Genomic DNA, 13,064 nt, shown 5'->3' on the forward strand with positions numbered 1-13,064 from the left:
TTGAAGCAGGTGGTTGACCAGAAGCGGCCAGAATTGGTCAATAGGAATGGTGTTGTGTTGCACCAGGACAACGCTCGGCCTCACACATCTTTGATGACCCGCCAGAAGCTACGGAAGCTCAAATGCAATGTCCTATCGCATCCACCGTATAGTCCGAACCTGGCACCAAGTGATTATCATCTCTTCCGCTCCATGCAAAACGCTCTTGGTCTTACTACCTTGGCCTCAAAAGAGGCTTGCGAAAATTGACTGTCTGAGTTTTTTGCAAATAAAGATGGGGGGGGGGGGGGGGTTTATAAGGGGGGTCTTGCAGCAAGTTCGCGAACAAAACGGCGCATATTTGACTTAAATCGGATAATTCCAAGTATGTTAAATAAAGCGTCAAATTTCGATCACAAATACGACATTTCTTTTTCCCTGCTTTCCTGATGAAGTCAGGAGGACACGGAGATGGAACATAACACCTGACACTGCAGGGACTCTATCAAAGTTGAACAATACTTTCCCGGGAGCTTCGACAAAAGGTAAACTGTGGGAACATGCTCCAACGATCGCATACAAAGGGTACTCACTTTTTGTCATCCGTGATTTCATAGCTTATTGCCTACGTACAATATATAACAAACGTCCAATTGCCGCTTGTGCAACTGATAAATTCGAAAAACAACTTTAAGATTAGTTTGTTCATGATGTGCAAGAAACGGGGTATAAGCTGGTGAGAGAAGACCAAAAGTTGATAAGGTTGGACCAAGAAGTTTAGCTGATTTTCTTGGATGATCGATTTTACATTCGAAGTGCATGATTCGCGCTCATATGGGGCGCAAACTGCGACTTTTTTCAAATGGTTTCATTAAGATTTAAGAATATTCAAACACCAGTTTCAACAAAGATATTACCGTCGACCATTTTACGATTCACATTGATAACGTCGCCGAGCTGCAGACTCAACATATCTGGTTCAGTCGCTGTGAATTCATGTTTAACCAATACTTGCGGGCAGTCCCATTGTTCGTAGAGGGTCTCGTTGGGATCCTCGGACTCTTAAGGGCTTGGTTGCCTCAAGCCAGCGCTGTCGCTCGGAAACTGATGAACACGATAATATCTGCAAAATAAAGATAAGTATCGCGGGGCTTAACAGACGGACAGATAACTTACCAATTCAACAGTCTTCCCGTCATGATTCTCCAACAAAGTCATCAAAATGAGATTCTTTCCTGCTTGGGCTACTTCTTTGGTTGGTAGTTGAGGGATCACATCGCCCGACGAAACGGTCAACATTGAACGCAAACAATAATCAAATACCACAAATTGCTGTTCGCCCTTTCGTTTGGTGAGCACCAGAAGATCCGTGAAAAGAAATGCGAAAATATTTGATTTGATGAATTTCTTCCCGAACGTTAGCTTGCCATCGTCACCACGCCAAATCAGTTGTACAAGTTCTCCTTTCCTCACCAGTGATCGTGGCTTTGCACCTGGAGCAGGTATGCCAGCCGGGGCTATGGCCAAGGATCGGATATTCGACGGGAACTCAATCTGTCGTGATATCCTTTCAATCTCATAAGCTTGTTCGCAGCGATTCGCTGCTTTACCTCAGCATCACGGATCACTTTCTCGAGGGTCAGGTTAAATAGGACGCATGATAGCGCATTCCCTTGTCGTAGACCGTTGTTGATGTCGAATGGTCTTGAGAGTGATCCTGCTGCTTTTATCTGGCCTCGCACATTGGTCAGGGTCAGCCTAGTCAATCTTATTAATTTCGGCGGGATACCGAATTCTCTCATGGCCGTGTACAGTTTTACCGTGGCTATGCTATCATAGGCGGCTTTAAAGTCGATGAACAGATGGTGTAACTGTTGTCCATATTCCAACAGTTTTTCCATCGTCTGCCGCAGAGAGAAAATCTGATCTGTTGCTGATTTGCCTGGAGTGAAGCCTCTTTGGTATGGGCCAATGATGTTCTGGGCGTATGGGGCTATCCGGCCTAGCAAGATAGTGGAGAATATCTTATAGATGGCACTCAGCAACGTGATACCTCTATAATTGCTGCACTGTGTGATATCTCCCTTTTATGTATGACAGATAATGCCTCGTTGCCAATCGTCAGGCATTGATTTGCTGTCCCTTACCTTGAGCACAAGTTGGTGAACCACTTGGTGTAACTGGTCGCCTCCATATTTAACCAATTCGGCTGTAATTCCATCGGCTCCTGGCGACTTATGATTTTTTAGCCGAGGAACTGCACGGACTGTTTCTCCTAAACTTGGTGGTGGCAGTATTTGTCCGTCGTCTTCAGTTGGCGGGACCTCCAACTCGCCGATGTTCTGGTTGTTCAGTAGCTCATCAAAGTACTCAACCCATCGCTCTAATATGTCCATTCTGTCGGAAATCAGATTTCCCTCTTTGTCTCGGCAGGATGAACATCGAGAGTGTATAAGGCTTCATCCTGCTGACTTGTTGGTAAAATTTCGGCGCCTGGTGCGGTTGCTCCCTGTACTTTTCTAGTTCATAGACTTGTTGGTTCTCCCAAGCTTCCTTTTTCCGTCTGTGAAGTCGCTTCTCCACTCGACGGAGTTCGTGATAAGTCTCTGCGCGTGCCCGCGTTCTTTGAGAATGCAACATTACTCGGTATGCGGCATTCTTCCGTTCCGTTGCTAGCTTACATTCATCGTCAAACCAGCCGTTCCGACTCCTTTTGCGGCTGGGGCCAAGTATGTTTGTGGCCGTATCCATGATAACGTTCTTCAGGTGATTGTGAAGATCATTTGTTGATGCTTCATCTCCAGGTCCTCTGTTGACTGCGGTTATTGTGGCATCCATTTCCCTCTTATAGGTGTCGCGGAGGGTTGTGTTGTGGATGGCTTCAGTGTTCACTCTCACCTGATTGTCCGAGGGGATTCTAGGTGGTATTGTTATTCGAGCTCGGAGCACCATGCCAACGAGATAGTGATCCGAGTCTATATGTTCTGACTTTCATCAAGGCTGAGAGGTGGCGGCGTTCGATCAACACGTGGTCAATTTGGTTGAAAGTGGTCCTGTCTGGAGAGGCCCACGTATGTTTGTGGACCGCTTTCCGCGCAAACCAGGTACATCCAACAACCATTTCGTGTGACTCTGCTAATTGAATAGTCCGCAGTCCGTTATCATTTGTTTTTTCGTGTAAGCTATGGGAGCCAACGTATCGCCTGAATACGGGCTCCTTCCCTACTTGGCTGTTAAAATCCCTAAGTATGATTTTGATATCATATCTGGGACAGGCTTCGAGGGTTCGTTCTACCGCCTCGTAGAAGATATCCTTCTCCGACTCTGCAGTCTGCTCTGTAGGGGCGTGAACGTTTATGAGGCTTATATTTCTAAACTTGCCTCGCAAGCGCAGGGTGCATAGCCGTTCGCTTATGTTTTCAAAGCCGATAACAGCAGGTTTCATTTTTTGGCTGACTAAGAAACCTACTCCGAGCACATGGTTTACTGGATGACCACTATAATATATGGTGTAGTGGCTCTTCTCCAGGAAACCGGTCCCTGTCCATCGCATCTCTTGTAACGCTGTTATATCAGCCCTATATTGGGACAGGGTATCGGCTAGCTGCTCATCAGCTTCATCTCTGTACAGGGAGCGCACGTTCCATGAGAAAATGCGCAAATCGTTATTCCGTGTTCGTTGCCGGGTCCGTCGTTTTAAAATTCGTCCTGTCCGAGGCTCCTGTTGTGGCTTCGTAACAAGTTGTTTGCCGTGTAGGGTTGTCAGCCCTACCCAACCCCCAACCTGGAGGACCAGTTGGTACAATTTGTCCCGTTTTTAGGCGCGGAAGACTCGCTTTCATCCTTCTCCGTCTGTAGCTTTTAAGTTTCCGATCTTGACAAGTGAAGTCCATGCATCATTGGAACGTTCCCAGAGTACGTCCCTTTGAGGGCACTTTGTCAGTTATAAATCCGATTTTTCTGAATGCCCCATAAATTTTGTGTAGAGACCATTCCAGTGATTGTGGGGGCCTTCCAACATTGAACTTTACGAATTTTTCAAGACAATAAGTGTTTTTTCTGGCTTTATGTTTGTCGTTGTCCTCTTGTTCTCTTCTTTGTGTTTTCAACTCTGACTCCACCATGCATGATACACATTTGCCAAGATTGGTCTGAAAATCAAACTCGATGAGAAGCGACCAAAAGGACGGTCGAAACAACGATGGCTTGACACTCCTCGCGTCACCATCCAGATCAAGCCTATGACTGAGCAGAAAAGCGTTACTGCATCGAGTCGACTCCGCTTCTCAAAAGGGGCAAAGACCGAAGATGAAGGAGAAGAAGATTTGATTTAAGTGAAGTCGAGAGGTTATCAAGCCGTCTTTGTTCCGGTCGGCTTTTGAGTGGAAGTTCAGGTTAATATTAGTCTGTAAGTTCTCGCTAGCGCCAATTGCATGGTATCGAAGATGTTTCTTTCACATTTTTTTTCCACGAACGGTGAAACCTCATATCACCTCCGGACGTAATCGTGTCAAGTTATACCATTGTTCTAAGGTAACATCTTCGCGTGCATTACCGCAGGACGCCGTTCATTGTTTTTTATAGTCGGCCAACACTCAGAACCGTAGAGGGCGGGCGACACTGCGGTTAAATTTAGACTTGAGACGTTCGTTAAAACGTCGATCACAACAACACCAATTGTGACACGTCATTTCATCCAGGTTGCGCTAATGCGTGAAACAATTTCATAATTCAAATCATAATTGGCTGATAGCATTAATCCTAGATATTTAAATCCATCAGTTCTGACAGCGATGGTGCCTTTTACATGGGGATCGGTTGTCAAAAACTCAGTTTTATTCAGATTCAATCTGAGACCATGTTGCATGAGGCGATCATTCCATTTTTGAGCACGTTGCTCGAGATCAGCTAGGAAAACATCATCTGCCTAAAGCAGTATATAGAGCGCTGGATGCTGGATGGCCCGTGAGACAGTGTTCATAATAAGAACAAAGAGGTGGTGACAGGTGCTTCCTTGATAAACATCGACAGGGACACGAAGCGATTTTGATATGCTCGTCACACTTTGTCTTTTACTTTTCGGATCGTAGTAGGGTAATTGAACCCAGCGCACGAGTTCTTCTGTTATTAGGTCCACAGAGCATACCAGATCAGTTCGTATGGCACACAGTCAAACGCCTTCTCTAGATCCAGAAATACAGGGTGCGGCAGCATAACTTCCTTTTTCAAAACTCAATAAAAACTATTGTATGCATCGGAAAATATTTATTTATTTTTTATAATGTAGGTGCATGTCTAAAGTTTTTATTTACATTGTTTTGAAGATCAAATCTGTTAGGTGACGTCCCCCATTCTCCATACATTGCGTAAACCGATTTCTGGCGTTTGTCATGACTCTTGTTAGCATAGCAGGTGTTATGTTGGCAATTTCTTCTTCGATGTTGGTCTTCAAATCTTGTAGGCTTCTTGGACGGTTCACATAAACACGGGATTTCAAAAAACCCCATAGAAAAAAATCACAAGGGGACAGATCGGGAGAGCGTGCCGGCCATTCCAAATCGTCTCTAATTGAGATAAGGCGCTCTGGAAAGTGTTCCCTCAAAACAGCCATCGATGCTCTTGAAGTGTGTGCTGTTGCACCGTCTTGTTGGAACCAAGTGTCCCCCAAATCCAAATTTTCTAGCCGTGGGAAAAAAAAATTCTGTAGCATGTTTACATACCGGTCCGAATTCACTGTCACTGTAACCTCATTTTCCTCAAAAAACCAGGGACCAATAATTCCAGCTGAGGAAATTGCACACCACACTGTGACTTTGGGTGAATGCAAAGGCTTTTGATGCAATTCTCGAGGGTTGGTGTCAGCCCAGTAGCGCATGTTTTGTTTCTTAACCGACCTACACAAATGAAAATGGGCTTCATCGCTAAAAAAAACAATAGCACCTTCGGGAACGACATCAAGAAGAAGCCTCACACGCGTTCATCCGAGAATTGAAGTCACGTTCTGAAAGTTCCTGCACTATCGCCATCTTATAGGGATGAAAATGAAGATCATCACGAAGAATTCTTCTCACAGAACGATCGGATAGTCCAAGGGCAGATGCGTGTTTGCGCGCAAAACGCCGTGGCGATCCCAACATTGACGCTCTCACTGCTTCAATGTTCTCAGGTGATCTAACGGGCCGAGGGACTCCAGTTCTTCCTTTTGTCGCACTTGCAGTTTGTCTGAATGTAGTGACCCATGTAACAAGGCAAAGGCACGCTCCTCACTATTCCAACGCATGATGGCGACTGAACCGTGTCGGGACAAAACTTTACAGTATCCCCTCTTGAACGAGACCACTAGCGCTCCGCTATGACATCAACTAACTGAGTGGCGCGCATTTTAAAAAAGGAAGTTATGCTGCCGCACCCTGTACAATGTAAAGAGGGCAATGCTTTTAACAGTTTCTCCATGAGTAACCGCGTAGTGTGTATTTCCTCAGAAGTTTCGCACTTTTTCACAAATCCGGCTTGATTTATGGTTATTTGCTGGACTACCTTTCTTTTTATTTTTATTGGAATGGCGAACTTACTGGCTTTCGCCGGTCGGCAGGTAGTGTTGCTCCGAATGTTGGTAGTGCTTGTGGAAGTGGAGGATGATCAAATTCTTTTGTTAAAATTCGCTCGAAATATTTTCGCTATTTATTCGTCGCGGCTCATCGATTGTTAACCTTGTGCCTCGGTCGTTTTTGTTCTGTTGTTGTGTATTGTTTCTCATTCTTGGAAGCGGACACGGCATATTGGAGCGTGATTTCGTGTATTTCGTTTTTCTAGGGGAAGTCACGATGCGGGGGGGGGGGGGGCATACTGCCTGTGGGAAGTGCCGTTAACCGCTTCCTTTTTATTTTAAAGTTGTGAGTACCGTTAGTGAACGGTTTTTGCTTATTTTTCAATGCAGGTAATTGTGTTATCATATATTGTGACTCTGTCCTTCATTTGATTTTAGTTGCTTATGTGTTTTGATATTGCGCCCCATTGGTCCCTAATATTCCTCAAAATTTTTCGATAATTATTTAGAAGGATAGAGGCTCACCAGGGGCCTGATCCTTCACCTGAGGAGGTTCATGGCGGTATCCCAAAAAAGAGAAAAGGTCGTGAAAGCCAAAACTTCGGCTACTGGTCCTAAACAAAAAGCCGCTTGACACTTCCCTGCACGCATTTAACCTGAACATTGTTAATCTTTGAGGAGATTATCCTTCCATCGTTGGAAGCTGGGCCTGTGGAAGCTCTCAAGCCGGATCTAATAACCCTTAGTAAGCATGTTGATTCTAGAGAGGTTGAAATCCCGCTATTGTATGAAAGTGAAACTCAGAGGAATAGTTTTCCAGTTTTAGTTGAAAGAATAAAGCGATGCGAAACCTTCCCTTTAAACTAAACTCTCTACAGCTATATCATGAGATTATATCTCTTAATCTCCAAAATGTGGTTCATTCTGTTCAGGCCAGATAGAGGAACTAGCGTTAACATGCTGATCCAGGATATGAGACTGACCTCCTTGAACTTCACTTACTATTTAGATGTGTTTATTGATATGGTGTTGTCAAGAACATCCTGCTCTGCTACAACATGGAAACAATAATTAACGCTGACTGTTCGGTTAACATTATTTTTGGCGAAAGTTTATCCTGAAGAAGTCATGATCCTGGTGGTGAAAGAATTCCCTCGACTACAGTGAGGAAGACCTTCCTGGGTAATGAGCTACCTGATCATATTTTTTTCTCCTTCTCGAGAGGTGAGGTATGGTAGGGCGTCTCAATGTTTTAAGTGTGGCAGACCGGGCCACATTAGCAAATATTACAAAGCCGAAAAAACGTCGGCTGAGGTGAACGCCCTAACATATCTTTGAGGCTTTGGGTATCTCTCTCTGGTTTTTAAAGACATTTAATACGTTTTCTTGGTTGGCCAGAGAGAAATCAGGTAGGATTTAGCATAGCGGAGAAACTCCAAATACACTTTATTTATCTCTTCCCCTGATATCAGTATTTTATTTTTGTTTTACTACGTATAGTATAAAGTTCGTTGCCCAAAACCCGCCTTCTTTATCTGGGCTTGAGACCAGCATGCTATATATGTATATAACATGGCGGAGTTTATAAGGGAGCGAACAACAGCTGATATCCACTTCGTTCCGGTTGTTCCCAGGGTAGAGGGAGAAGCAGGGTCTGATGAGTTCCTTCTGCCCTGGCCGAAATGGTAGTTACTTGTGATTTTTTTAAAATTTTTGATATTATTCTGGACCTGAAATTTGTTAGAAGGTTTCCATTTGGTCCGATTCGACTCCCCCAATTCCAAGCAAAACGTAAAAATCGATGATCGATCGATCGAGATGAAGATGTTACTTTGAACCAGGGGGGTAATACGCATCGATCACATACGAAATGAGGATATCCGCGATCGTATGGGGTTGCACCAATCTTGGAAAAATTGTGAGAGAGGCGCCTTCGATGCTATGGTCACGTAATTCAAGAATTAACTTCTCAAGATTGGTATGAACATCGAAGTCGATTAGAAATTACCAAAAGGCCGGCCGAAACAACGATGGATTGATTCATTGGATTGTGATTTGATAGCCTCGCGATTGCATCCAGATCAAGCAATTGACAGAGCAAAATGGCGCAACCGATCACGACGGGCCCCGCTTGTGCATCAAGGAACGCGTTTCTTCCATGTTGCCAGTGAGGTTACGTCTCTATGGTTTAACGTGTGTACCTTTCTCGGGGACTTAATCCCAGGGTCCTCTTAAGACACGGATTGATTTTGTGACCACAATCAGAGATGGCATCTCCAACCGAACTTTGAAACTGGCAGTGAAGACTAGGCCCGAACTTTTCGCCAACACCTTCGAGGCGTACCTAAAAGAACGAATATTCCCTGCCCAGTGGAAAAAGCAAAAGTTGGTGTTGCTTCCGAAGCCTGGCAAGCAACCTGGAAACCCAGCGTCGTATCGTCCTATCTGTCTGTTGGATACAATGGGGAAGATGATGGAGAGAGTCATCTACAACAGACTTCTGCCCATCGTCGAAGCCAGCAATGGTTTGTCGGAACGCCAGTTTGGTTTCCGACGCGCCCACTTTACGGTGGACGCAATTGGCATGGTGGTAAACCTGGCAAAAGGTGCACTGATTTCTGGCGGCTGTTGTGCCGTGGTGGCGTTGGATGTCAAAAACGCATTCAACTCGGCCAACTGGAATAGAATTAAACGGGCGTTGGCTGACATAGGTGTCCCCGGATACTTAGCGAATTTGGTGGAAAACTGCCTCTCAGAAAGGACTCTCTGGTACGGGACGGATGAGGGCCCCAAAGAGTACATTGTCACAGCCGGGGTATCACAGGGATCGGTACTTGGTCCCCTGTTGTGGAATATCATGTATAATGGGGTGCTTGCTCTTCCCGTCCCAGAGGGGACTACGATTGGCGGCTTTGCTGATGATCTAGCTGTGGTTCTTGCAGCAAAACAACACCCAGAAGATGTGGAGGTTTACGCAACAGAAACAGTGAGAGCGGTAAAGTCCTGGCTAGAAAAGGCCGGGCTGACCTTGGCGGACGCGAAAACGGAAGCGGTCTTAATAACGAAACGCAGGAAAAATAATACTGTAAAAGTGGAGGTCGGTGGACATACGGTCGTATCAAAGCCGGCTATCAAATACCTGGGGGTAATAATTGACACCAAATTGAGTTTTAGGGAACACCTAGAGTATGCATGCCAAAAGGCAGCCAGTGCCACCACGGCACTTGCAAAAATGCTGCCAAATATTGGTGGGCCGAAGCATTGCCGGAGGTTGGTGCTAGCCGGAGTGGTGCTCTCCATCCTGCTCTACTCGGAGACGGAAGCAGGTGAACTCGGTTTACCGGCGGATGGCTTTGAGGGTTTGCAGTGCTTTTAGAACCACATCAGATGAGGCAGTATTGGTGGTGGCAGGCATGTTCCCGGTTGACATTCTGGCCAAAGAAATGAGTGTCCTGTACAATGCAAGACATATGGAGGGGCATGCACAGCGTAGAAATGCGGCAAGGTCAGAGTCGCTTGATCTCTGGCAACGCAGATGGGACGAGTCTGCGAAAGGTCGGTGGACGCACAGGCTCATTCCCAACATTAGGGTGTGGCTTGAGCGAAAACATGGGAAGAACAACTACCACATTACCCAGTTCCTCACGGGTCACGGTGGTTGCTACAGGCAGTATCTGCACCGCTTTGGGTTGGATGATTCTCCGAACTGTCTCAGATGCGATGGCATACCGGAGGATCCAGAGCATGTGATGTTTCACTGCCCACGATTTGCGATGGAGAGAAGGAGCTTAAACCAGGTGCTGGGCAGGAGCGGGACCCCGGAGAGCTTGGCTACTGAGATGCTGGAGTCCGAGGAGAAGTGGCTTGCGGTTGGCTCCGAAATCATCCAAATGCAGGAGCAGTTGCTGAAGGAACAAAGAAGGAGGAAAGCTGCAAATAGGAGAAGGATGAGTGCCTAAGAGCAAACCTACTCCACGAACTAATACCTCAATGGTGATCCCGCGGGGCTGGGGCTGGAGAGACCGGGGGTGGTTTTTAGTAGGTGTGAATCCCACACGCGCCCGTTGTAGTTCCGCCGTTCAGGCGGCGGAGCTGCGGCGGACGTGTCTTTCTAAGATTTTCCACCTCCGTGTACGCACAAAAAAAAAAAAATCAGCCCCCTTGACACAAGCAACAACGGTATCAGTCTATACTGAGTGCATGGCTCAGCATTCTTACTTGTGGATGCAAGACCTACCTAAATCTCTACCGAACTGAGGACTACGGTAGCCATGTTGAAATGCAACACCAGGTTGAGGCCCGAAGGTCTTTGTTCGCTTAAACGCAACCACAATAATCATGAAACACCCATTAGGGGCCAATCGCAACAACCGAGCTGAACGCACATACAACAGGAATTCTCCTGAAGTATGTGAATTCAGGGGCTATCCCGGTTCCCATGGTACCAGTGACCTACTGCTATTCAGATGAGCCCGTGCAGACCCGGATTTGAATGCCCCAATTAGGTCTTTGGAACATTCGCCTACTGCATTACGTCGGCAAACTAATGTGATACAGCGTCTCCCGGTGCCATCACTATGGGGGTTCTTCTCGGCAGCTTTGTTTTGGCTCGGCCGAGAGGGTTGCCGCTCCGTTTTCCTCACCGCCACCTCTGAGCACTTGGCAATAAGATTAGTCATATTTAGCGTGCAGACAGATTTATTTGGCTCGGACTAGTTTGCTTATTGTTGACCCCCTCCATGCGTCATAACTCCTACTGATTTCTCTTAGCTAATTTATCTATCACCTCTTACACCTTCATTAACTTTCGCAAATATTCACTTTTTAAGGTCTACTACAAATTTACAATTTACATTTTACTAGTTACAATTTGAGATAGAATTTCAAAATAGATATCTACCAGGGTATTTGTGCTATTGAAAGAGTAAGCTAAGAACATATTTATATAAATATAGTTAAAACAGAGTTTGGGAAGCTCACTAGTATTTAATTATTTGTTAATAACCACTTACGCATTCTCCTTTACACTGGATATCTCATTTTGCAGTCTACCAATGGGACCTACGTGAATGGGAAATGCTTCATCAACCTGAATATCACCGTTTTCGAAGGAGATAAAATTGGAATTGGGTGTTGGAGGTTCGAAAATACACCTTCAAATGCGAATATGCCCATATATGTGTTACGGAAGGAAACACCGCCTGAACCTAAAATTGAAATAATGGCACCACCTGTGGAAGATCGTCGTGTTGCGGATGAAAATGTGATAGATATAAGTGATGACGACGATGACTGCTTGGATTTGGACAAGTATACCAAGGAAAAAGAACCTGCACAACCAACAGTCGAAGTGGAAGTAAAAGACGAATCTGCAGTTGTAATAAAGCCAGAGATGAATGGCTTTGACGAACCGCCTCAATTCCTTTCCGCAGCACCGGTTTCAAGTTCCTCTGTTGTTACGCCACAACCAATTGTAAGTGGCTTTGACTCTGGCTCAGCAGTTCAATTCTTGCCGATGCAACCGAGTCATGACCCCGAAGCATCTGCAGTTCAATTCTTGACAATGGAGTCAAGAGATAGATCTGAAACGTCCGCAGAAACATATTCTACAAAGAATCTCAATCATCCTGTAATGCATGACCAAAACGGGAGGATACCAAACTTGGAAATGCCCGGACTACCTGTGAGGCCTAAATTTTTTAAAGAAGGATTTAACTGGTTCGCAGACCCCGAGGAAGGTGACGTCGACGTTGCATTGTCACAGTCGGTTCTTCTCGATATAAAACGAGAGGCTGCCGATTTCGACCATGAGCAATCGTTTGACATGGAAGGAATTCAAGATTTGTTTTCCACTTTTGACGAAGATCATTCGTCGAAAGCCCCTGTATCTTCTGACCAAAATGACAAAGACGCAGTTTCGCCGTCTGAAACTGCCGCTGATCGAAGTACCTCTTCGCCGATATTTATAATTGATGATGATGAAGAGGATGAGAAAGAAGAGGAAATTTTCTCTATTTGGGCACAGAAATTATCTCAAAACTACACTGTTCAGAAATCAATGGTCCAAGTTCACGCGTTGCCTGATCCTGCAGTTGAAGAGAAAAAAATTAGTACTGACGGCATTCGAAAGGAAGCCGACGTGATCCCTGCAGAAATACGAAAGCCTTCGACTGAAAATGATGTTCAACCAGAACCACTAAAAGAAAATCTGCGGCCAAGGAAAAGCGAACAGGAAACTAAACGGGAGACTCGACTGTCCGCTCGTAAGGAGGACAAGACAACACGTACGAGAAGTTCTTCAAAATCAAATCGGCGAATTTCGCTAAAACAAGTTGACACTGTAGATAGTAATTTTGCGGAAGCAGGTAAAAAGCACAAATTAGAATGGTTAGATGCGGTTCCGTCGACCAGTAAGCAATCCGTTCACGAAATGCAAGCCGCTGATAATCATTTTGAACCGAAACGCAAGAAGCCGGAAGTGATTGAGCCACCAAGCTTGCCTACCGGCCGTGGGAAACTACGAGGTAAGTTAGTTGAA

At 45.5% G+C, this 13,064-nt stretch overlaps 1 protein-coding gene across 1 annotated transcript in view; it reads left to right on the forward strand.

Moving 5' to 3' along the window:
• Window positions 1–13,064, forward strand: part of LOC119649229 — a 29,801-nt gene that overhangs the window by 1,973 nt on the left and 14,764 nt on the right. Inside the window, exon 3 of the mRNA XM_038051288.1 lies at window positions 11,574–13,050. Coding sequence (XP_037907216.1) covers window positions 11,574–13,050 — 1,477 coding nt within the window. The remainder of the gene's footprint in view (window positions 1–11,573; window positions 13,051–13,064) is intronic.

Source organism: Hermetia illucens, chromosome 2 (assembly GCF_905115235.1).
Source record: "Hermetia illucens chromosome 2, iHerIll2.2.curated.20191125, whole genome shotgun sequence".
Lineage (NCBI taxonomy): Eukaryota > Metazoa > Arthropoda > Insecta > Diptera > Stratiomyidae > Hermetia > Hermetia illucens.